A 25,244-nucleotide genomic window follows, 5' to 3' on the forward strand; every position below is an offset into this window, starting at 1 on the left:
CGTTGGGTTAGCACAGCGAGTCCCCAAAATGATTGACATTTATCCCTGCCCCAAGTCTCAGCTCTATGACACATGCGTATCTTTTGGAGGTTCTTTGGTGGACTTTTGGATGAAGGCTGAGGTCTTATTTTCCTTTGACATGGGTCAGGTTGGAGTCTCTTGGCTGGCTCTGGTTGGTCATCTTATTGTCTACAACAAGTAAACAAGTGTGAGTAAAACCTGGGGTAAAGTGTGAGTAAAATCCGTAGTAAGGTGTATGTAAACTCAGAGTGAAGTGTGTGTAAATCTGGAATAAAGTGTGTGTAAAACCTGAGTAAAGGTTGAGTAAACCTGCAGTAAAGGGTGAGTAAGACTAGAAAAAAGTGTGAGTAGACCCAAAGTAAAGGGTGTGTAAGCCCGGAGTAAATAGCGAGTAAAGCTGGTGTAAATTGTGAGTAAACACAAAGTAAAGTTGTGAGTAAAACAAATGGTGTACATTGTTAGGAAACATGGAATAAAGTCAGAGTAAACCCAGAGAAAAGTATGACTACACCTGGACAGCAGTTTGAGTAAACCCAGATTAAAGGGTTGGTAAAGGTAGAATAAAGCGTGAGTAATACCCAGAGTAAGGTGTGACTAAACCCAAAGTAAAGTGTGAGTAAACCCGGAGTAAAGAGTGTGTAACCATGAAGTAAAGAGTGAGTAAACCTGGAGTAAAGAGGGAACAAAGCTTGGAGAAAACTGTGAGGAAACATGGAGTAAAATATTTGTAAAACCTTGTGTAGAATGTGTGTAAAACCTGAAGTAAAATGTGAGTAAAGCTAGAGAAAACTTTGAGTAAAACCCAAAGTAAAGGGTGTGTAAGCCCGGAGTAAATAATGAGGAAACCTGGTATAAATTGTGAGTAAACCCAAAGTAAACATATGAGTTAAACCTGGCTTATATTGTTAGGAAACCCTGAGTAAAGTATGAGTAATGTGAGAGTAAAGTGAGAGTAAACCAAGAGAAAACTATGAGTACCCCTGGATTGAAGTGTGTGTAAGCCCGGAGTAAAGGGTTAGTAAAGCTAGAGTAAAGTCTGAGTAATACCCAGAGTAAGGTGTGACTAATACCCAAAGTAAAGTGTGAGTAAACCTGGAGTAAAGAGTGTGTAACCATGAAGTAAAGACTGAGTAAACCTGGAGTAGAGGGTGAACAAAGCTTGGAGAAAACATGGAGTAAAATATGTGCAAACCCTCGCGTACAATGTGAGTATAACCTGATGTAAAATGTGAGTAAAGTTTGAGAAAACTGTGAGTAAACTCAAAGTAAAGGGTGTGTAAGCCCAGAGTAAATAGCGAGTAAAGGTGGTGTAAATTGTGAGTAAACCCAAAGTAACCTTGAGGGTAAAACCTGGAGCATCTTGTTAGGAACCCCGGAGTAAATTGTGAGTAAAGCCCTGAGTAAAGTGAGTGTAAACCCACAGAAAAGTATGAGTACCCCTGGATTGAAGTGTGTGCAACCCCGGAGTAAAGGATTAGTAAAGCTTGAATAAAGCTTGAGTAATACCCGGAGTACGGTGTGTGTACACCAGAAGTAAAGTGTGATTAAACTCGGAGTAAAGTGAGCATAACCTTGAAGTAAAGAGTGAGTAAACCTGGAGTAAAGGGTGAACAAAACTTGGAGAAAACTGTGAGGAAACATGGAGTAAAATATGTGTGAACCCTGGTGTAGAATGTGAGCAAAACCTGATGTAAAGTGTGAGTAAAGCTAGAGAAAAGTGTGAGTAAACCCAAAGTAAAGGGTGTGTAAGCCCGGAGTAAATAATGAGGAAACCTGGTGTAAATTGTGAGTAAACCCAAAGTAACCTTGAAGGTAAAACCTGGAGCATATTGTTAGGAACCCTGGAGTAAATTGTGAGTAAAGCCCTGAGTAAAGTGACAATAAACCCAGAGAAAAGTGTGAGTAAACCTTTGCTACTGCAAAGCCCGTGGGCCCTCGGTGCGCAGGGACACTGCTCTCCCCCCATCCACCCAGCCTGTGATGCCATCATAGAAGGCTACCAGGTTGCTCAAGCACTATTACCTCTTGGTGAACCCATGCTGACTCCTCCTCATATCCTTCTTCTATTCCAATTGCTTGGAGATGGCAGCCACAATAGGTTGTTCCATCACCTTCCTAGGGACAGAGGTGAGACTGACTGGCCTGGAGTTTCCCACATCCTCCTTCTTGCCCTTTCTGAAGACCGGAGTGACATTGGCTATCCTCCAGTCTTCGGGCACCTCTCCTGTTCTCCAAGGCCTGTCAAAGATGATAGAGAGAGGTTCAGCAGTCACCTCTGCCAGCTCCCTCAGCACACGTGGATGCATCCTATCTGGACCCATGGATGTGTGCACACTGATCCCACCCAGACACTTCTGCACCATCCACTCCGCAACCAGAGGGAGGCTCTGATGTGTTATAGATAAGTATACGCATAGATATGTTGAGGTGAGGTCACTTGTGCAAGCAGAACTCACCTCCCTGTAACAAACGTGGCTAGATGGTGTTTCAGAGGTTATTTCAGTCTCCGGAGGTGACAGACCCGCAGCTGGAGCAAGGCTGGCAAAGGGCTTTGGAAATCATTCTTTCTGTATTTGCCAATAGGACAGCCCTGAATTCAGGGCTGAGCTCTGTACCTTTAGGAATGCAGCTCATGGTCATTCCCATGTCTCTGGTAAGCCAGCAGAAGGCACCAGCTGGGCAGGTGGATTGAGAGATCCCTTCTGCCTGAGAAGCTGATTGCCTGCATACAGAAAGAGGCCTTGGGTGTGGGTTTTCATGTCCCCTGGACATTAGCACATTATGGGCACATAACTTGGACGTGTCTACTTGAAAGGTCAGCATCAGGCATGGGACCTGAAAGGTCATGGTGAGATTTCATCTGTGTGGTCTGCTGGCAGGCCAAGAGAAGCTGATGGGTTGGTACACTGCCTGGAAGGTAGATTGTGAGATGATGGCACTTTCCGTGTACCTGGACTGGTGGAAGACATTTGATACTGCCCTGTATGAGACCTGTATGAATTGATGGATGGACCACTCAGTGTATGTGGAATTGGGTGTATGGCCACAGCCAGAGTTGTGGTCAACAGCTCAGTGGCTGTGTGGAGAGAATGGTATTTTTTAAGGAGTCTGCAAGTGCAACTGATGCTATTCAACCTCTTCATCGCTGCCTTGGACAGCGCTGTTGAGTACACCTTCAGTGAGTTTGCTGGTGACACCAATTTCTGTGATGTGGTCAACATAGTAAAAGAAGGGATGCCATCCAGAGGAACCCTGACAAGATACAGAGGTGTGTCTATGAGAACGTCGTGAAGATCAACAAGACCATGTGCAAGGATGTTCACATGGGTCAGAGCAATGCCATGCACAACTGCAAGCTGAGTAGAGAAGGACTGTGCCCTCCCTCATTCTGATGGCCACCTCCCTGTTGATAGAGCCCTGGGTACAGTTGGCCTCTCAGGCTGCAAGCACTCCTGTTAACATTTCCACCTCCCAGGATCTCTAAGTCCTTCCCTGCAGGGATTCTCACAAGTAGGAGTTCTTGCAGTCTGTACTCATGCCTGAGATTGTTCCAACAGAAGTGCAAAACCTTGCACCTGATCTTGTTGAACCTCACGGTGTTTCTTTGGGCCTACTTCCCAAGCCTGTCCAGGTCCCTCTGGATGGCACCCCTTCATTCTGTCATGCCAGCTGCACCACACAGATTGGTGACACAAGCAATCTTGCTGAGGGTGTGCTGTATCTCATCATCCATGCCACTGATAGGCATTGAAGAGCTCTGGTCCCAAGGCTGACCCCTGGGGACACCACTTGTGATCGGCCTCCACCTCGTGGAGCCCATTTCCCAGACAGCCATTTACCACAGTCCTTTGGCTGCAACCTCCCTACCAATTTCTTATTCACTGAGCAGTCCACCCTTCAAATCCATCTCACACATGTCTCCACAGAGATAAGAAGGTGATGGGAATCATGCCAAAGGCCTGTCATAAGTCTTGATTGATTTTTGTACTGGTCTATGTAACTGATGCATTGTCAAAGAGTCCACATTATCATTCTGACCATAAAGCAGCACAAAATGTAATGAAGATTTAGGAAAATACTGATTTCACATTTAGATCCTGAAAACATTGAGCTAAACAAAACACAGTAAATCTCAGGACTGATGTTGTGCTACAGTAAAATACATCTTCTTACTGCACACACAAAGAAATTGTTTATTGGATTGTTTCTTTGCTTACTGCTGGCACCTGGTAGGTAAGTGTGTTTTGGTAACTTAGCAACCTTCACTTCGGTATACAGAGAGTTCTTCTTGGAATGGTCTGGAGTTCAGCAATGACCAAAGAATTCAGAAGTGAATCATTACCCGAGCTGCAGTGACACAACAGACGGGGTCTGACAGCAAGAACAGAAATAACTAACTGGTACACAGGGGTAATTTAGGAAGTTACGATTAAGTATTCGAAAAGGAGGTCAGGACGTGAGACAACAAAGATGAAATGCAAACATCGCAAATCACTTCAATTACAGTAAATAGGTGAGGAATAAGAGGGATGTGAAATCCTAACTGATTGTGGGCAGATTTCTGTGTTGGAAATCTATTAAAATATACAAAATATTGGTCAAATGTGTTGTGGGTTAGGTGTAGTTTCAATTAATATACTAAGGTGAAAGAGACGCTGAATTCAATAGCTGTTCCCAAGTGTGCAGAGAAACCTGCATTTGATACGCAGCCATTAACACACACAATTTGTTGTCAGTGGGTTTTACGCAAGGAAAGAATAAAGTGCTTTTTGCCTCAACCCAGGAATTGCTTAACTGTGTTTTCTCCCCCATCCTGTTGAGGAGGGGCAGTGACAGAGCAGCATGGAGGGCACCTGGGAGCCAGGCAAGGTGAGCACAGCACAGCTGGGCACTGAGTTCCAGGGTGCTTTTAGGGTCCCAGCCCTGCAGCACGGTGTTTCTGTGTGCCTTCCCTGCTGCAGGACAGCCCGGTCCCACCACCCCACAGGCAGCCCCTGGCAGCTCTGTGCAGGCACTGTATGGGGCAGCATGCGTGCAGTGGTACAGAGGTGTGCCCCCAAGCACAGCCCCTGACACCACACGTCCTCCTTCTCACAGCACCTACTTCCTCCCCTTTATTTCATCTTCCTCTTCATCTCGGTGCCACCTGGCTCACCTTTTAGCACTTTTCCCCCACTTTGGCAAATTTCCATTGTGTGTCTTGCCACAGTCAGCAGCTTTCTATCTTGGTGCACTCTAACTCCAAACACTTTATACCAAGCCCAAGAACAAGTCCTTGCACCTGGTGGAGGCAAAGAAAGGAGCAGTTCATTGTGATTGCAGTGCTTCTGTGAAACGGGATTATTGATAAAAACAGGGCTGTTCACACACCAAGCGAAGCTAAACGGGGAAGATTTAGGATTAGCACACACTGATTTCTTTTGCTAACGTAATATATTGGCTATCAATGTATAGGCTAATATATTGATAGTTTTTGCTAATCCAGCCCATATCAGCTCCACAGTGCCTGCTGCCATCTCATTTGCCTGCAGAGACAGAGATGGAACACAGTGCCTGTGGGAGTCAGCACTGACCCAGAGTTCATATGGGCTCCAGAAGAAACAGAGCAGGGTGATGCCTCAGTAGAAGTGGAAGGAATCCAAACACATGTATAGGAACATGATAACCGCTAAAGATAATTACACACAAAAACATAACTATGAACAGCAAATAAAAATGTATTAATTAATGAAAACAAATATTATAAACAGAAAGGAACGTAAAATAAGCCCATGATGGAGAAGACTGTGAATCATTTGTAAAGATAGATGAGAAGTTTACCCCTGCTAAAATGAGTACATGCTATCATCTTCTTCACTGCATCCTTGATCTCCTGGTTCCTCATGCTGTAGATAATGGGGTTCAGGGTTGGAGGCACGACTGAGTACAGAACTGCCATCGTCAGATCCAGGACTTAGGAGGAAAGAGAGAGGGGCCTCAAACCGGCAAAGAAGGCAGTGCTGAGAAACTGGGAGAGCACGGTCAGATGAGGGAGGCACGTGGAGAAGGCTTTGTGCCGTCCCTGCTCAGAGGGCATCCTCAGCACGGCCCTGAAGATCTGCACATAGGAGAAAAGAATGAAAGCAAAACATCCAAATAAGACAAGGACACTAAAGACAATAAGCCCGACTTCCCTGAGATAGGACTGTGAGCAGGAGAGCTTGAGGATCTGGGGGATTTCACAGAAGAACTGATCCACACCATTGCCTTGGCACAGAGGCAGGGAAAATGTATTGGCAGTATGCAGCAGAGAATTAAGGACCCCAGCACCCCAGGCAGCTGCTGCCATGGCGGCACAAGCTCTGCTGCCCAGCAGGGTCCCGTAGTGCAGGGGCTTGCAGATGGCAACGTAGCGGTCATAGGACATGATGGTGAGAAGGGAATACTCTGCTCCAAAGAAGAATAGTAAAAAGAAGACCTGTGCAGCACATCCTGCGTAGGAGATGTGCCTGGTGTGCCAGAGGGCATTGGCCATGGCTTTGGGGAGAGTGGTGGAGATGCAGCCCAGGTCGAGGAGGGCGAGGTTGAGGAGGAAGAAGTACATGGGGGTGTGCAGGCGGTGGTCGCAGGCTACGGCTGTGCTGATGAGGCCGTTGCCCAGGAGGGCAGCCAGGTAGATGCCCAGCAAGAGCCAGAAGTGCAGGAGCTGCAGCTGCCGCGTGTCTGCCAACGCCAGGAGGAGGAACTCGCTGATGGAGCTGCTGTTGGGCTTCTGGTACTTCGGGGCACCAGGACCTGTCCAAGGAGTACAAAGGTTCAAGTCAGAGATTTCTGTGTGGAAAATGTTCTTTCAATCACAATGTTGTGAACTACATTCCATGATGCTGAGTTTGCCTGGAGGCCTTCTGCACTTTTTCTCTCAAGGAAGCAGTCTTGTCCCCTAGATACAGGGAAATGTGGTGGTTCTGTGGGGACAAGTTTTCATTACAAAATATGTCATATGAAGTAACTTCTAATCGAGAGGTGCTTGTCAGCATCTGTGAGCTCAAAGCCAGAAATATGTGGGTCATGAAAATAAATTTTAGTGATTTTTTTTTTCTGTTCTCCTCTTCTCGCTCAGTGTTTCCATGGAGTGTTTGCTGAATTGAGAAATTCTGAGTGCTTCTGGTGCACTCAGTATGAATGCCTATGAGAGCCGAGAGCCAAAGGGATTCACAGCTGCTTAGTGCAGAGAAAGTGGAGATGGTTGGGCATGTTTCTAATTGCTCTGAGCTCGACAAGTTGGAAGATGGAGAATGATTGCACCCCCATAACACTATGAAAAGAAGTCAGATCCTGATGAGAGCAGAGGAATCTATTACCCATCACTAAGTAGTCAGCATTTCTCAACGTACTTCAGCAATGCCTCATCACCATACAACATGCAAACAACACCTAATATTCATTTCACCAACCTCACAGCATTTCCTTGGATGTAGATGCACTCTGCTGTTGACAGTCCCTTTTAGATTTCTGCCTCCAGTCTTTTTCCCATCCCTAAGATTAGAAAGAAGACAATCCCTGCCTTGCCTCTCCTCATACAGAGTGTCCTTGGAAACATTCTGGGGTGCAGCGTAGCTGTGATCCCCCTGCCCCCGGCAGCAGCTGTGGCAGCAGAAGGCCCCTGCCCTGCCGGGGGGCTCCTTCCCCCCACACGTTTCCCCGCAGCGCCCTGGGCAGCTCCCCGGGCAGGCTGAGTGCTGAGCCTGGCAGGCGGCAGTCCCTGCCCTGGCACACAGCCCCTGTGTGGGACACAGCAGGGACCCTGCTCTGCACCACAGCCCTGGGCACCTGGCTGCACCCCCGGCTGCACAGCCTGCAGCCGTCCTGGGACACGCAGCCCTCAGGGCTGTGCTCTGATGCTGCAGAACCAAAGACCTCAGCTGGAGCAGGTCTTTTTCTACAGTAAGGAAATGTGGGCTGCCATCAGCCTGATGTGCTATGGCATGTCCCAGAGTTAGTGATCCCTCCTGGAAAACATAGCTCCATTCCCTGTACCAAAAGGCTTACCTTCTCAATGACTGTTAGCAATGCTCCTGCAGTGAAGTCACAGCCTGCTCTTACTCCACACAGCCTGTAAGCTCTCTTCCTTCTCTCCTCTCCCTGTCACCTACAGAGCATGTTCGCAGCTCATGTGCACAGGAGCTGCTTGTGGGCACAGCTGTCTCTCTACAATGCTGCTGACTTGTATCAGCTCCCTATGCCCAATGAGTCCGGCCCAGATCAGCAGCAGAGGAGGTGATTTCCTTCTCTCCCTGGAGATATCTATCACTGCAGAACATACTTCAAAGTCAGCTCAATTAATTATCATGTGTACTGGATTCCAGAAGCACAGTTGTTCCTACTGAAAGAAATTTGACCATGAGAGAAGTGAATGCCAAATCTGGACACCTCTGCTCATGACGTAACAAAAATGTCACACAGGCAAGGACACTAATGAGAACACCAACACATGCTGTGCTAGAACTCTTTGTACATTTGCAGGCCTGAGCTCTTTTTTGGACCACAGGGACACGGTTAAATGGCTTCCACAACTGGGCTTTAACACAAGGGGGATACAGAGTCTTTACGCTGGATGGGTGAGGAGACAATGAAGTCTGTGAGAGTGCACTGAGCTCTGCCTGGGGATGGCAGAGCAGCCAGGTCAGAGCAAATGGAAAGAGCTTCCTGATCAGGAAGTGCAAGTGGAAGGTGCCCTCTACACACACAGGAGCCTCATGTTGTCAGGCCCTTGTCCCCTTTGGGGACTCTTTTCACTCCAGTATCTGGTGCAGGGACAGCACAGCAGGGCACCCAGTAGATCCCTGGAGAGCACAGATGGCAGCTTCTTGACCAAGCCATAGAGGAACTGAAGAGGAGAGATCTCTTACTGGATCTCATACTCACGGGCAAGGAAGGGGTTGTAGGGAATGTGAAGATCAAAGGGACCCTGGGCTGCAGTGGCCGTGGGATGGTGGAGCTGAGGAGTCTGAAGGGAGGGCAAAAGCCAAGCTCACACCTTTGGGCTACAGCAGACCACACCTTGGCTTCTTCAAGTGTCTTTGTTGTACATTAGGAAGGTACCATTTAGAAAGTGGAGACAAAAAGTGGTCACCTTACAGCGGCACAAAGATTTTGTCCTACTGTACCTGCTGAGATTTGTTTCTGAAGGCTAATACTCAAGTACAACTGAATCTTCCCAGGCATATCAAAGGCAATAAGGGCTATTAGAAATGTATATGTAGCAAAAGGAAGGCTATGGTGGATGTGGACCCACAGTAGAATGGGGCAGGGTACCTGGCATTAAGGGCATGGAGGCTGTGAAGTGTCCTGTGCTGCATGTGACCATCGAAAACACAATCTGAGAAAATCAAAATGAGCTCAGTACCACAGTTTGACTCCATCAATGCAAAGACTGAGAGATGTCAATGGACAGTTCTGAACAGGGAAATTCTGGGGGGCACCAGGCTCTGTGCAAGGTACAAATGGATCTTCTTTTCTTTTTGAAGCTGTAAGGCTGAAAGATGTTCATTAATGTCAATGAAATTGAAACCAAGGATTGACAACAAAGATCGAAAACAATAAAAATATGTTAACACGCTTCTCAACTTCTAATATTCTCTCCTGTCCTCTCTCTTTTTTAGGTTGAAAATGCTGCTCTTTGAGGGAATTTGGTGTCCTTTTATTTTTATATTTATTTTTCTTAAGGAGATGTTATCCAGAATGGTGCTTGCAGGACACAAATGCCTTTGGGTACAGGGACACAGACAGTGGTGCCAGTGGCTGTGCCCTGTGATGGGTGGAAATCAAACTCTGTAACCACAGAGTAGTTATAAAGCAGCTATGTTTAATCAGCGCTGTGCACACACCACATCTCCCCCAGTGCCCCCCACCTACCCTGCATACCGGAGGGCAAGAAAGGCACATACTTAAAGAAGCTGCTGCTTACACATGCATTAGATTTCCAAGTAAATGTTGGGTTAGTACAGCGAGTCCCCAAAATGATTGACATTCATCCCTGCCCCAAGTCTCAGCTCTATGACACATGCGTATCTTTTGGTGGTTCTTTGGTGGACTTTTGGATGAAGGCTGAGGACTTATTTTCTTTTGACATGGGTCAGGTTGGAGACTCTTGGCTGGCTCTGGTTGGTCATCTTATTGTCTACAACAAGTAAACAGGTGTGAGTAAAACCCGGGGTAAAGTGTGAGTAAAATCCGGAGTAAGGTGTATCTAAACCCAGAGTGAAGTGTGTGTAAATCTGGAATAAAGTGTGTGTAAAACCTGAGTAAATGTTGAGTAAACCTGGAATAAAGGATGAGTAAAACTAGAGAAAACTGTGAGTAAAATCCGCAGTAAGGTGTGACTAAACCCAGAGTAAATTGTGTGTAAACCTGGAATAAAGTGTGTGTAAAACTGGAGTAAAGGTTGAGTAAACCTGGAGTAAAGGGTGAGTAAAACTAGAAAAAAGTGTGACTAGACCCAAAGTAAAGGGTGTGTAAGCCCGAAGTAAATAGTGAGTAAAGCTGTAGTAATTTCTGAGTAAACACAAAGTAAAGTTGTGAGTAAAACAAATGGTGTACATTGTTAGGAAACACGGAGTAAAGTGTGAGTAAACCCAGAGAGAAGTATGAGTACACCTGGACAGCAGTCTGAGTAAACCCAGATTAAAGGGTTGGTAAAGGTAGAGTAAAGCGCGAGTAATACCCAGAGTAAGGTGTGACTAAACCCAAAGAAAAAAGTGAGTAAACCCAGAGTTAGGATGCGTAACCATAAAGTAAAGAGTGAGTAAACCTGGAGTAGAGGGTGAACAAAGCTTGGAGCAAACTGTGAGGAAACATGGAGTAAAATATTTGTAAAACCTTGTGTAGAATGTGTGTAAAACCTGATGTAAAATGTGAGTAAAGCTAGAGAAAAGTGTGAGTAAACCCAAAGTAAAGGGTGTGTAAGCCCGGAGTAAATAGTGCGGAAACCTGGTGTAAATTGTGAGTAAACCCAAAGTAAACATATGAGTTAAACCTGGCATACATTGCTAGGAAACCCGGTGTAAAGTGTGAGTAAAGTGAGAGTAAAGTGAGAGTAAACCGAGAGAAAACTATGAGTACACCTGGATTGAAGTGTGAGTAAGCCCGGAGTAAAGGGTTAGTAAAGCTAAAGTGTGAGTAATACCCAGAGTAAGGTGTGACTAAACCCAAAGTAAAGCGTGAGTGACCATGGAGTAAAGAGTGCGTAACCATGAAGTAAAGAGTGAGTAAACGTGGAGTAGAGGGTGACCAAAGCTTGGAGAAAACATGGAGTAAAATATGTGTAAACCCTGGTGTAGAATGTGTGCAAAACCTGATGTAAAGTGTGAGTAAAGCTTGAGAAAAGTGTGAGAAAACCCAAAGTAAAGGGTGTGTAAGCCCGGAGAAAATAGCGAGTAAAGCTGGAGTAAATTGTGAGTAAACCCAAAGTAAACTTGAGGGTAAAACCTAAAGTATATTGTTAGGAAACCCGGAGTAAAGGGTGAGTAAAGCCCTGAGTAAAGTGACTGTAAACCCAGAGAAAAGTATGAGTACACCTGGAGTGAAGTGTCTGTAAGCCCGGAATAAAGGGTTAGTAAAGCTAGAGTAAAGTGTGAGTAATACCCAGAGTAAGGTGTGACTAAACCCAAAGTAAAGTGTGAGTAAACCCGGAGTAACTTGTGCGTAACCATGTAGTAAAGTGTGAGTAAACCTGGAGTAAAGAGGGAACAAAGCTTGGAGAAAACTGTGAGGAAACATGGAATAAAGTATGTGTAAACCGTGGTGTAGAATGTGAGTAAAACCTGATGTAAAATGTGAGTAAAGCTAGAGAAAACTGTGAGTAAAACCAAAGTAAAAAGTATATAAGCCCGGAGTAAATAGTGAGGAAACCTGGTGTAAATTGTGAGTAAACCCAAAGTAACCTTGAGGGTAAAACCTGGAGCATATTGTTAGGAACCCCGGAGTAAATTGTGAGTAAAGCCCTGAGTAAAGTGACAGTAAACCCAGAGAAAAGTGTGAGTAAACCTTTGCTACTGCAAAGCCCGTGGGCCCTCGGTGCGCAGGGACACTGCTCTCCCCCCATCCACCCAGCCTGCCATCATAGAAGGCTACCAGGTTGCTCAAGCACTACTACCTCTTGGTGAAAACATAATGACTCCTCCTCCTATCCTTCTTCTCTCCCAATTGCTTGGAGATGGCAGCCACAATAGGCTGTTCCATCACCTTCCTAGGGACAGAGGTGACACTGACTGGCCTGGAGTTTCCCACATCCTCCTCCTCGCCATTTCTGAAGACTGGACTGACATTGGCTATCCTCCAGTCTTTGGGCACCTCTCCTAATCTCCTAGGCCTGTCAAAGATGATAGAGAGAGGTTCAGCAGTCACCTCTGCCAGCTCCCTCAGCACACGTGGATGCATCCCATCTGGACCCATGGATGTGTGCACACTGATCCCACCCAGACACTTCTGCACCATCCGCTCCTCAACCAGAGTGAGGCTCTGATATGTTATAGATAAGTATACACATAGAAATGTTGAGGTGAGGTCACTTGTGCAAGCGGAACTCACCACCCTGTAACAAACGTGGCTAGATGGTGTTTCAGAGGTTATTTCAGTCTCTGGAGGTGACAGACCCGCAGCAGGAACAAGGCTGGCAAAGCGCCTTGGAAGACATTCTTTCTGTAGTAGTCAATACGACAGCCTCGAATTCAGGGCTGAGCTCTGCACCTTTAGGAATGCAGCTAATGCTCATTCCCCAGTCTCTGACAAGCCAGCAGAAGAGACCAGCTGGGCAGGCTGACTGAGAGATCCCTTCTGCCTGAGAAGCTGATTGCCTGCAGACAGAAAGAGGCCTTGGGTCCTTGTTTTCACATCCCTTGCCCATTAGCACATGATGGGCGCATAACTTGGACATGTCTGCCTGAAAGATCAGCATCAGGCTTGTGACTTGAAAGGTTATGGTGAGATTTCATCTGTGTGGTCAGCTGTCAGGCTAAAAGTATCTGATGGGTTGGTACACTGCCTGGAGGGTAGATTGTGAGATGATGGCACTTTCCGTCTACCGGGACTGGTGGACGATATTTGATATTGCCCTGTATGAGACCCTTCTCTCTGAAGAGAGAGGCATGAGGCATGAATTGATGGATGGACCACTCACTGTATGTGGAATTGGATGGATGGTCACAGACGGAGTTGTGGACAACAGCTCATCGGCTGTGTGGAGACAAAAGTATTTTTCAGAGGTATGCAAATGGGACTGGTGCTACTTAATCAATTTGTCACTGACTTGGACAGCACTGTTGAGTGCACCTTCAGCAAGTTTGTGGGTGACACCACTTTCTGTGATATGGTCAACAGAGTAAAGAGAAGGGATGCCATCCAGAGGAACCCTGACAAGATACAGAGGTGGTTCTGTGCGAACCTCATCAAGATCAACAAGACCATGCGCAAGGATGTTCACATGGATCAGAGCAATGCCATGCACAAGTGCAAGCTGACTAGAGAAGGACAATGCCCTCCCTCACTCTGATGGCCACCCCTCTTTTGATGCAGCCCAGGGTACAGTTGGCCCCTCAGGGTGAAAGCACTCCTGTTAAGGTTTCCATCTCCCAGGACTTCTAAGTTTTTCCCCGCAGGGCTGCTCACAAGCAGGAGTTCTCGCAGTCTGTACTCATACCTGGGATTGTTCCAACACAAGTGCAAAGCTTTGCACCTGATCTTGTTGAACCTCATGGCGTTTCTTTGGGCCCACTTTTCATGCCTGTCCAGGTCCCTCTGGATGGCACCCCTTCATTCTGTCGTGCCAACTGCACCATGCAGCCTGGTGACACAAGCAATCTTGCTGAGGGTGCGCTCTATCTCATCATCCATGCCACTGCTAGGCGTTGAAGAGCTCTGGTCCCAAGGCTGACCCCTGGGGACACCACTTGTGATCGGCCTCCACCTGGTGGAGCCCATTTCCCAAAGAGCCATTTGGTAAATGTCATTTGGTAACAGTCCTTCGGCTGCGACCTTCCAACCAATTTCTTATCCAGTGAGCAGTCCACCCTTCAGATCCTTCTCACACATCTCTCCACAGAGATAAGGATGTGATGTGGGACCATGCCAAAGGCCTTTCAGAAGTCCAGGTAGATTTTTGTAACAGTCTGTGTAACTGATGCATTGTCAAAGCGTCCACATTATCATTCTGACCATAAAGAACCACAAAATTCAATGAAGCTTTGGGAAAATACTGATTTCCCATTTAGATCCTGAAAATACTGAGCTAAACAAAACTCAGTAAATCCATGGACAGTAAATCCAAGGTTGTGTTACAGTAAAATTTGTCTTCTAACTGCATACACGAGGAAATTGTTCATTAGATTGTTTCTTTGCTTACAGCTGGCACCTGGTAGATAAGTGTGTTTCTGTAACATAGCAACCTTCACTTTGGTATCCAAAGAGCTCCTATCGGAATGGTCTGGAGTTCAGCAATGACCAAAGCATTCAGAAGTGAATCATTACCCGAGCTGCAGTGACACAACAGACTGGGTGTGACAGCAAGAACAGAAATAACTAACTGCTACACCAAGGATAATTTAAGTTGCTATTGTTAAGTATTAGAAAATAGGCCAGGACATGAGAAAACAGAGATGAAATACAAACATAGCAAATCACTTACAGTAAGTAGCTGAAGAATAAGAGGGATGTGAAAGCCTAACTGACTGTGAGCAGAATTCTGTGTTGGAAATCTATTAAAATATACAAAATATTAGTCAAATCTATTGTGGGTTAGGTGTAGTTTCAATTAATATATTAAGGTGAAAGACACGCTGAACTCAATAGCAGTTTCAAAGTGTGCAGATAAACCTGCATTTGATGTGCAGCCATTAACACACACACACACTTTGTTGTCAGAGGGTTTTAAGCAAGGAAAGAATAAAGTGCTTTTTGCCTCAACCCAGGAATTGGTTAAGTGTGCTTTCTTTCCCGTCCTGTTGAGGAGAGGCAGTAACAGAGCAGCATGGAGGGCACCTGGGAGCCGGGCAAGGTGAGCAAAGCGCAGCTGGGCGCTGAGTTGCAGGGTGCTTCTGGGGTCCCAGCCCTGCAGCATGGTGTCTCCGTGTACCTTCCCCTCTGCAGGACAGCCCGGTCTCACCACCCCACAGGCAGCCCCTGGCAGCTCTGTGCAGGCACTGTGTGGGGCAGCATGCGTGCAGTGGTACAGAGATGTTCCCCCAGCACAGCTCCTGACACTACACGTCCTCCTTCTCACAGCACCTACTTCCTCCCCTTTATTTCATCTTCCTCTTCATCATGGTGCATCCTGGCTCACCTCTTAGCTCTTTTCCCCCACTTTGGCAAATTTCCATTGCATGTCTCGCCACAGTCAGCAACTTTCTATCTTGGTGCACTCTAACTCCAAACAGTTTATACCAAACCCAAAAACAAGTCCTTGCACCTGGTGGAGGCAAAGAGAGAAGCAGTCCGTTGTGATTTCAGTGCTTCTGTGAAACAGGATCATTGATAAAGACAGGGCTGTTCACACACCAAGTGAAGCTAAACTGGGAAGTTATAGGATGAGCACACACTGATTCCTTTTGCTAACACAATATATTGGCTATCAGTGTATAGGCTAATATATTGATAGTTTTTGCTAATCCAGCCCATATCAGCTCCACAGTGCCTGCTGCCATCTCATTTGCCCGCAGAGACAGAGATGGAACACAGTGCCTGTGGGAGTCAGCACTGACCCAGAGTTCATATGGACTCCAGAAGAAAGAGAGCAGGGTGATGCCTCAGAAGAAGTGGAAGGAATCCAAACACATGTATAGGAACATGATAACCGCTAAAGATAATTACACACAAAAACATAACTATGAACAGCAAATAAAAATGTATTTATTGATGAAAATAAATAAATAGTATAAACAGAAAGGAAAATAAAATAGGCCCATGATGGAGAAGACCTTGAATCATTTGTAGAGACAGATGAGAAGTTTATCCCTGCTGAAATGAGTCCATGCTATCATCTTCCTCACTGCATCCTTGATCTCCTGGTTCCTCATGCTGTAGATGAGGGGGTTCAGTGCTGGAGGAACCACCGAATACAGAAATGACACCACCAGATCCAGGGATGGGGAGGAGATAGAGGGGGGCTTCAGATACGCAAACGTGGTAGAGCTGACAAATAGGAAGACCACGGCCAGGTGAGGGAGGCACGTGGAGAAGGCTTTGTGCCGTCCCTGCTCAGAGGGTATCCGCAGCACGGCCCTGAAGATCTGCACATAGGAGAAGAGAATGAAAACAAAACACCCAGATACTAAAGAAGCACTGACCCCAAGAAGCCAAATTTCTCTGAGGTAGGCATCTGAGCAGGAGAGCTTGAGGATCTGGGGGATTTCACAGAAGAACTGATCCACAGCACTGCCTTGGCAGAAAGGCAGCGAAAATACACTGGCAGTGTGCAGCAGGGAATTAAGGACCCCAGTGCCCCAGGCAGCTGCTGATATGGTGGCACAAGCTCTGCTGCCCAGCAGGGTCCCGTAGTGCAGGGGCTTGCAGATGGCAACGTAGCGGTCATAGGACATGATGGTGAGAAGGGAATACTCTGCTCCAAAGAGGAATAGTAAAAAGAAAACCTGTGCAGCACATCCTTTGTAGGAGATGGCCCTGGTGTGCCAGAGGGCATTGGCCATGGCTTTGGGGAGAGTGGTGGAGATGCAGCCCAGGTCGAGGAGGGCGAGGTTGAGGAGGAAGAAGTACATGGGGGTGTGCAGGCGGTGGTCGCAGGCTACGGCTGTGCTGATGAGGCCGTTGCCCAGGAGGGCAGCCAGGTAGATGCCCAGCAAGAGCCAGAAGTGCAGGAGCTGCAGCTGCCGCGTGTCTGCCAACGCCAGGAGGAGGAACTCGCTGATGGAGCTGCTGTTGGGCATCTGCAGTTCCTGGGCATGGAGTCCTGTTCAGAGTTCAGAAGATAATGATGAGTCAAGACCATCCTCAGATACCCTCCTCCCGCCATATAATAATAATAAAAAAAAATTCTTGGTCTTTGGAAATTGGCCATTTAACTCTATACTTTCTGTTTAATTTCCTGAGGTTCACTGTTCTACAAGAAGTAGAATCTACATTAGATCTTACTTTGATCTCATTTCCTTATCATATCCCAGCTTCTGGATATATTCTTCTTATGAGCAGTTTTCATGTCTTGTATCTTTACCACATCTGCACTCAGAACACTGACCCAAACACTGTGCACTTAAATTTGTCTTTCAGAAATCTGCCTGTTTGCAGGATAAGTGATCTTTCCAGTAAAAGAGGCTACATTGCCTGCAGCGAGAGGTTTACCTTGTCAAGAGCTGTGAGAGATCCTCCTCCAGTGAGTTCACAGCCTGCTCACACTTATTAAACTTCTATCCTCATGTCACCATCAGATCATGCCCCCAGCCCTGCTGTGCTGTACAGAAGAGCTGCTCCTGAGCACAGCTGTCTCTCTGCAGCACTGCCCGCTTGTATGAGCTCTTTCTGTCCCAAGAGCTCAGCCCAGATCAGCAGCAGAGGATGTCATTTTTTCCTCCCCACTCACCTCCCCTGAGATGTCCCTGGGTCTCCACGGCCAACAGCTCCTGAAAGACAACAGCATGGTGACTGTACTTTGAAATCTGCTACATTAACCATCAAATGTCCAGTGGACACTGCTATATCACAGAAATATGGTTAGTCCTACCAAAGACTGTTTGCTGTAACAAAAAGGGCACACAGAGAAGAACAGGGTCGGGTGGACTTCCCCTGAGTAGGGCAGTGATCCAGCTGAGGCAGTGCAGGCATCTCATCCCCAAATGGAAACCCTGGGGCTGAAATGGGATTCAGCTCTCCATGGACCCACAGGAGCTGGGATTCCTCCGGATCAGTTCAGATGTGCACAAGGAGTTACCTGCATGTGAGCTCCTGCTCTGAGTCCTTGGTCCTTCAGTGGGGAGTCAGTTGCTCACACACAGACCCTGGATGATGACCAAGATGACCAGGGTGGCTCTGGATTTGTTCTGGTGCTTGTAAAGTGTGTGGGAAATCCCTGAGATAGACACCTCCTTTCTGAGCATCATTTGAGGGCCAGAGAGGAGATAGAGGTATTCTTGGCCATCCTATATGACATCAAACCCCTGCATTTTAGGGCCCCTTGGTGTGCCTTTGTCCCCCATCTAAATGAGACATGCAGAGTAATTCAGCTGACTAAATGGATGAGCTCACAAAAGAAGAGGCAGATCTTTCTCTGTTCTCCATCTGCTGCATATGCTGTAGCTCAAGGTACTGTCAAGCTAACAAACATCTTTATTCCTCAAATGACAAAAACTCGTCTGAATGGCATCGGAAGCAGCCTAGTGTCATGCCAGTTCCATGGGCTGTCCAGCACACTGACATGCAGCTCCAAATGCAGCACAAGACCTTCAGGAAAGCCATGCCGTAGGAGTGTCCGTGCTGCTTGGAAAACTCCAAGTCCCAAAGTGGGTCTGATGCCTGTGTGCCACATTCTGAACACAAATACCAAAGATGAGCTATCCAGTCAGGCTAGCAAGTGGAAGGTGCCCTCTACAGGCAGATGGGAGCTTCACCCTGTGGAGCCCTTGTCCACATTTTGGGCCTTTTTCACTCTAGTATCTGCTGCAGGGACAGCACAGCAGGGCATACACCATACTGAAGATCCCTGGAGGGGACATACGGCAGTTACCTGAACCAAGCCATAGAGGATCCAAAGACGAGAGGTGCTCTGCTGGGTACCTGTGGGGAATGCGAAGGTCAAAGAGAACCCAGGCTGTTGGTTCTGCTGGGTAAGGCTCTAAGGGGAATAGGGTCAAAAAATATAGTAACTGTCTGAGGATCACTGCTTCCAAGCAGAATAAGTCCATTCCAAGGAAGCAGAAGCTAGGTAAAATTGTAGCATATCCTGCAAGAATTGGAAAGATAGAGCAGGTCAATCACAAACACAGAAAGGAAGCATACAGGCAGTGGAAGCAAGTAGATGTCACCTGGCAGCAATGCAGAGACTTTGATCAGTGTACCTGCTGAGATGAGTTTAGGAGAGTTACAGTTCAACTGCAATAGAATGTGCCCAGGCATATCAAAGACAAGAAGGGCTTGTAGAAAGATGTAGGTTACAAAATGAAGGCTAGGGAGAATGTGGACCCAGAGTAGAATGGGGCAGGGAACCTGGTGAGACAGGACATGGAAAAGTCTCTGATACTCCTTTCCTTCCTGCCCTTGCTGTTGATTAGTTGGCCTGGGCTTCTTGGAATCCTAGGTGCCAGAGACAGGTGGGAAATGTCGGTTCATTGCATGTGTGCCCTGAGTAAAAGAGGAGGTGATCAGGGAATACCTAAAAAAAAAGGGATTTCAACTTGGAAGAAAGTGACAGGAATCACAAAATCCTTGAATGAGTTGGGTTGGAAGGACCTTAAAGAGCATCTAATTCCAACTCCCTTGCTGTGGGCAGGGCTGTAACATGGTAGATCTGGATGCCTGGGGCCCGTGACATCTTGAACGTCTCCAGGGATGGGGCAGCCACAACTTCTCTGGGCTACCTGTTCCACACCCGTCCTGCACCTCACATCATGATCTACAAAATGAAAGGAATGCCTTCCCAACATCAAATGTAAATCTCTCTTTTAGCTTATTACCATTCATGCTTTACCTACTTTTCAGAAATGAAGTAAAGAGTCACTCTCCTCCTTTTTTATATGAAGAAACCATGACTGGAAGGTGGAGGGAAGGCATTATCCAGAGTGGTGCCTCCAGGAGAAGAAAGATGTCAGCAAACGGGAGTGGATTTTGAAGAGTTCCCACAAGCTGATTGGGTTTGGAGCACTTCCCTGTGAGGAGAGACAAACAGAGGTTTTCTTTTTGAAGCTGAAAGTCTGGAAGATGTTTATGTCAACAAAATAGAAACACAGAATTGAAGACAAAGATAGAAACCAATGAAAATGTGTTAACACACTACTCAAATTCTGATATTCTCAGATGACCGCTTTCTCTTTATACTGAAAGCAGTGGACTTTGAGGGGATTTGGTCTATTTTTATTTTTTTTTTCCCCTGAAAAATGAAAGTGCTTTCCAGAACTGTGTTTGCAGGACACAGCAACTGCTGTTCTACCCTGCTGCGTATTACATGTCCCTCATCCTCCACGTGTCTGCAGCTCTCCTTAATACATGACCATGCTGAAGGGCATGTTTTCAGCAGGCCATCTGGACACATGCTCTTCCCACTGCCCTCCACATTTCCCCATCCCGTGCACATTGCTCACTCCCAACTATCCTCCCATCTTTCTGGCTGATCTGTGACCTTCAGGGAGATTATTGGAACCTGCTTCATCTCTCCAATGTCTGACGGACTCTCTTGTCAACTCCTTCTCTGTGATTATATCTATCCCTTCCTATCTCTGTCTAACGCATTTCTTGTACAAACATTCCCTATGAAAGTCTAATCTCAGTAGATGCAGTTTGGACAAGGCATGCAGTTGATCACTGTGTTTTACTGTTCATTCAGTTGCATCACCTTTCTTTCTGTTTGTTGGCAAAAAAGAGAAGACTTTCATTGCCCACGTGCAGCTGGTTCTCTGAGGAAAGCCAGAGGGAATTGGTGCAAAGGAGGTTTAACAGTGAGCGGGTGAGTCCAGAGGAGAAGAGTGATGTGAGGAAAAGCGATGCCAGTCCCATGTGGCCAACGGGAGTAGAAATGGGGTGGGGAAGTTGAGGAGGACATTTGTCCACAACAGTGACAGAGCAAAGCTCGTTAGGGGACATCCTGGATCAGTAACTGCTGCCAAGTGCTGCTTTAAATTCTTGTTTAAACACAACCATAAATAAATAAATACATAAATAATGAGACTTCTTAAATACCCATTGAACTCTTCCTCTTTAAGCTCTCTCCAGATACCTCTCCAGTTAGCTGTACAAGTTCTGAACACCTGAAGAAGATGACAGGAAGGCACAAGGCACAGGAGGGCCCCTTAGGTTGTAATGGGCCTCAGGTGGCTTTCGCTGCTGAGTCCATCAACCCCCACTGAAGAGAGAAGATGGCATAAATTGATCATGAAGACCAAGTCAGAAGGAACAGAGAAGTTTCTTGGAGTATTAATGGGCCCCACTGAGGGCCACTAACAAGCAGTCTTCCCCAGGGACTTGTTAGAGCAGGTAATTGGAAGCCATGCTGACAGGCAGGCAAAGGCACTGTGATGGTGGCTGTGATGCTGAGAAAAGCCTCCTTTGTCTTATGAAGCAGAAAGGCCAAGCCCTGATCCCCAGACCCTTGGCAGGGAGATCCTGTCCCTCCTGCTGGCTCAGGGCCCTTCCTGGGGCAGTGGGATGCAGGTTTGTATGAGGTCAAATGAAAGACAAGGCGGCAGCAGCTCCCAGGCTCTGCATGGTGTGCAAGGATGTCGTGAGGGCCAAGTTCCATGTGGGCAGTGTCTCTCACCACAGGGTGTGGGATGTGAGAAGGGCCCAGTCTCAACAAGTAGTCAATTCCAATGAAACTTTGAACTTCAGATCTCTCAGTTGTAGTGCCCTCCTCTGGACAGGGACCCATAATTGATGTTCTGTGGTGCCCAGAAGTGCACCCACTGCTCCAGGTGAGGCTGCAGCAGTGCAGAGCAGAGAGGGACAATCCCTTCCCTCACCCAGCTGGCAATGTCGTGCTCAATGCACCCCAGGGGACGGTTGTCCTTCCTGGCTGCCTGGGCACACTGCTGACTCACGCCCAATTTGCTGTTGACCGGGACCCCCAACCCCTTTCAGTGGGACTGTTCTCCAGTGTCCCATCCCCCAGGCAGAGTGTACGTCCATGGTTGTTCCTTCCCAGGTGCAGAATCAGGCACTCGTTCTTGTTGTACTTCATGTGGTTGGTGCTTGCCCAGTTCTCTATCTTGTCCATAGCACTCTGCAAGGCCTCTCCACCTTCAGTGGAAGCAACAGAACCTCCCAGTTCAATATCATCAGCAAATTTGCTCAAAACACCTTTTAGTCCTGCATGCAAGTCATTGATGAAAACTTTAAAGAGAAGTGGTCCTCAAATGGAGTCCTGGGGAACCTTGCTTGTGACCATCCGCCAGCTTGATGGAACACTTTTACTGTAAGCCTTTGGTCCCCATCCATTGGCCAAATGCTCACCTACAACACTGTGGTTCTGTCTAACCCTATGCAGGAAATTCTGTCCAGAAGTATTCTGTGAGGAACAGTATCAACAGCTCTACTGAAATCCAAAAAGTCAGCATCAGTTTGCTTCCCTTGTTCATCTAAATGGATGACCTCTTCATCAAAGGACATTAAGTTCAATAGGATTTTCCAGTCATGGAATTTATTGGCTGTGGCCAAGGACAGAATTGTCTTTCAGGTGTTTTCAGTAACTCCCACCATCATTTCTTTTTCCATAATTTTACCAGGTACTGAAGTGAGACTGACAGGTTCATAATTGCCTAGATCATCTTTCTTGATTTTCTTTCTAATTGGAACAGCATTTGCCAGCTTCCTGTCATATGGGAACTGGCATGACCCTAGACTTCTCTGATGCCATTCAAAAGAGAGCTCAGAGCAAACTGAGGTGTCATCAGTCAAAGAATGTAGATGTGCCGTGGCTTTGTAATGCCTTGAACTCCAGAGTTTGACACAGGTGGAGCAGAGAGGAAGATCTGGCTCTTCTTTTGTGAGCTCATCTGTGGGAGATGGAGAGGTCAGCTCAGCCTCATTCAATGCTGACTCTCTGATAATGAGGCTCTGGAAAGGAGGCAGAAGGTCTGAATAAACAGGGGTGTTTTGTACCTACCCATAAAATAAGCTCTGTGCTGATTAGGAAGACTTGTTATGGAATTTGATTGCTTTCTAGCCCATGCATTTTTTGTGGAAATGTACAGAATATGTGTGTTGGAGTATAAAGGCTTGCTTAAAAAAATAAGCACAGATACACAGCATCATGATCATAATCATCACAGCAGTAAAGAAATTTTCCTGGCATGAGAACACTGTGTTGTGATGCTAAATCACGACACTCATCCATTTGGTCACCGTAGTAACACGACATGCCTCCTGGGAACAGGTGCAAAAGGCACACTGGGTGCCCTAAGCACAGGGCTGTGGTGGCATTTAGGATGGCCAAGAATACCTCCCTTCTGGCCCTCAGCTGCTCAGGAAGGAGGTGTCTATCTCAGAGATTTTCCACCACACTTCACAAGCACCAGCACACAACTAGGATCAACCCTGGCACCTCGGGCACCCCTGAGTGTGTCTGTGTGAGCAACGCAGTCCCTGTTGATTAAGGACCAAGCATTCAGATGTGGGGCTCACACACAGACACCTCACTGTGCACATCGGAACTCAACTAAGAGGACTCCCGGCTCCCATGGACCTCTGGGGGCAGAACCCCATTTCAGTCCCAGGGCTGCCATCTGAGGATGAGATGCCTAATCCTAGGGTTAGGATGAGATGGCTTGATAGTAATAGGACAAAGGGAAATGGCTTTAAAGTACAGAGGGGAGATTTAGGTGAGCTTTTAGGAAGACATTTTCTACTCAAAGGAAGTGGAGCAGGTTGCCCAAAGAAGTTTTGTGTGCCCCATCCTGGGAGGCATTCAAGGCCAGGTTGGATAGGATCCTGGTCAGCATGATCTGTTGGTTGGTGCCCTGCCCATGGCTGGGGGCTTGGAACTAGGTGCTTTTTAAAGTCCCCTCCAACCTAAGCCATGCTGTGATACAATAACGCTATGTCGGCGCTGCCTCAGCTCTACCACTGCCGAGAACAGTGGAAGTCCACCCCACGTGTCTTTGTCTGTTTGTCATTTTCATTAGGGGTCATGAGCAGAGGTTTCCAGATTTGGTATTTGCTTCTCTCATGGTCAAACTTCTTCTGTTAGGAACATCCGTGTTTTTGGAATCCTCTGGACGTGTTGATTAATGGATCTGACTTCGAAGTGCATTCTGCAGTGATGACTGTGCTGTCTTGCCGGAGCTGTCAGCTCATGAGGACCATGGATATCTCCAGGGAGGGCTGTGGGGAGAAGGAAATCACCTCCTCTGCTGCTGAGCTGTGCTGGGCTCCTGAGACACAGGGAGCTGATAGAAGTGGGCAGTGCTGCAGAGAGACAGCTGTGCCCAGGAGCAGCTCCTGAGCACCACACAGCAGGGCTGGGGCTATGACCATCCGGAGATGGGGAGAAGAGAAGGAAGAGACACAGGGATCTGATATAAGTGGGAAGTGCTGCAGAGAGACAGCTGTGCCCAGCAGCAGCTCCTGAGCACCACACAGCAGGGCTGGGGCTATGACCATCCGGAGATGGGGAGAAGAGAAGGAAGAGAGATTAGATGTTGTGTTGCACAATAGCAGGCTGAGAGCTCACTGGAGGTACATTTCTCATTAATCTTGACAAGGTAAGTCTTTTCCACCAGGCAATGTATCTTCTTTTTCCTGGAGGGATCACTAACTTTGGGACATCCCATTAGATATCTTGCTGAAGGTGCTCCATGTTTCTTTACTGTGGAGAAAGACCTGCTACAGATGAGGGCTTCGGTGCTTCATTGTCAGAGCACAGCCCTGAGGGCTGCATGTCCCAGGACGGCTGGAGGCTGTGCAGCCGGGGGTGCAGCCGTGTGCCCAGGGCTGTGGTGCAGAGCAGGGTCCCTGCTGTGGCCCAGGGGCTGTGTGCCGGGGCAGGGACTCTGCCGCCTGCCAGGCTCAGCACTCAGCCTGCCCAGGGAGCTGCACTACTGGGGACTTTCCACAGTGAAGGCTTAAGGAGGGATTTTCCGCCATGTTTTCTGCTTCCTACTTCTAGTGGAGGGTAACGATGTAGAGTGTTTGAGTCCATCAATTGAGAATCTTCAAGTACATTCAGTCTCTTTACTTTCTGAAAGCAGATATTTACTTTGCTGAAGTCATTGAGGTACTCTTTTGTTCCCTTTTCACCTGCAAACATGAACATGCACTTAGGTAATGCTCTGTAGACAGGATGGGTTCTGAACAGCAAATAGGAATGCAGCCAGAGCTCCAGCAGAGCAGAGCAGCATCTCCCCAGGCACGTGTCCATCGCCCTCTGCAGTGCACAGGGGCTGAGAGTGACTGCCTGGGGCTGTGGGCAATGTAGTCTGTGAGGCTGGGAAGGAGTTTGCTTTCCCTTAATAAGATGCCACCACTGGCACACATCTCCTTGAAGTGTCCCTGAGAGCTGTGAGCTGACCTCTAGGATGCCAATTTTTCCCACAGGATCG

At 47.2% G+C, this 25,244-nt stretch overlaps 1 protein-coding gene across 1 annotated transcript; it reads right to left on the reverse strand.

The window, feature by feature from the left end:
- Positions 1–124: 124 nt before the first annotated feature.
- Positions 125–21,922, reverse strand: LOC121108019 (olfactory receptor 14C36-like). Its single transcript, XM_040654675.1, has 5 exons — positions 21,829–21,922; positions 18,725–18,774; positions 16,070–16,934; positions 5,860–5,973; positions 125–189 (listed from the first exon to the last, which is right to left on the reverse strand). Exons 1-5 carry the CDS (start codon positions 21,920–21,922, stop codon positions 125–127), a joined length of 1,188 nt encoding a protein of 395 aa, XP_040510609.1.
- Positions 21,923–25,244: the final 3,322 nt, after the last annotated feature.

Source organism: Gallus gallus, chromosome 33 (assembly GCF_016699485.2).
Source record: "Gallus gallus isolate bGalGal1 chromosome 33, bGalGal1.mat.broiler.GRCg7b, whole genome shotgun sequence".
In the NCBI taxonomy this organism is placed as follows: domain Eukaryota; kingdom Metazoa; phylum Chordata; class Aves; order Galliformes; family Phasianidae; genus Gallus; species Gallus gallus.

Coding starts and splice junctions, on each gene's coding strand:
- LOC121108019 (XM_040654675.1), bottom strand. CDS start 21,922: ATGGACAAGATAGAGAACTGGGCAAGCACCAACCACATGAAGTACAAC. Junction 5,974..16,069: donor ACTGAACCCCCTCATCTACA/GCATGAGGAACC, acceptor TTTCCTCCTAAG/TCCTGGATCTGACGATGGCA. Junction 190..5,859: donor AGTGAAGAAGATGATAGCAT/GTACTCATTTTA, acceptor TACTTGTTGTAG/ACAATAAGATGACCAACCAG.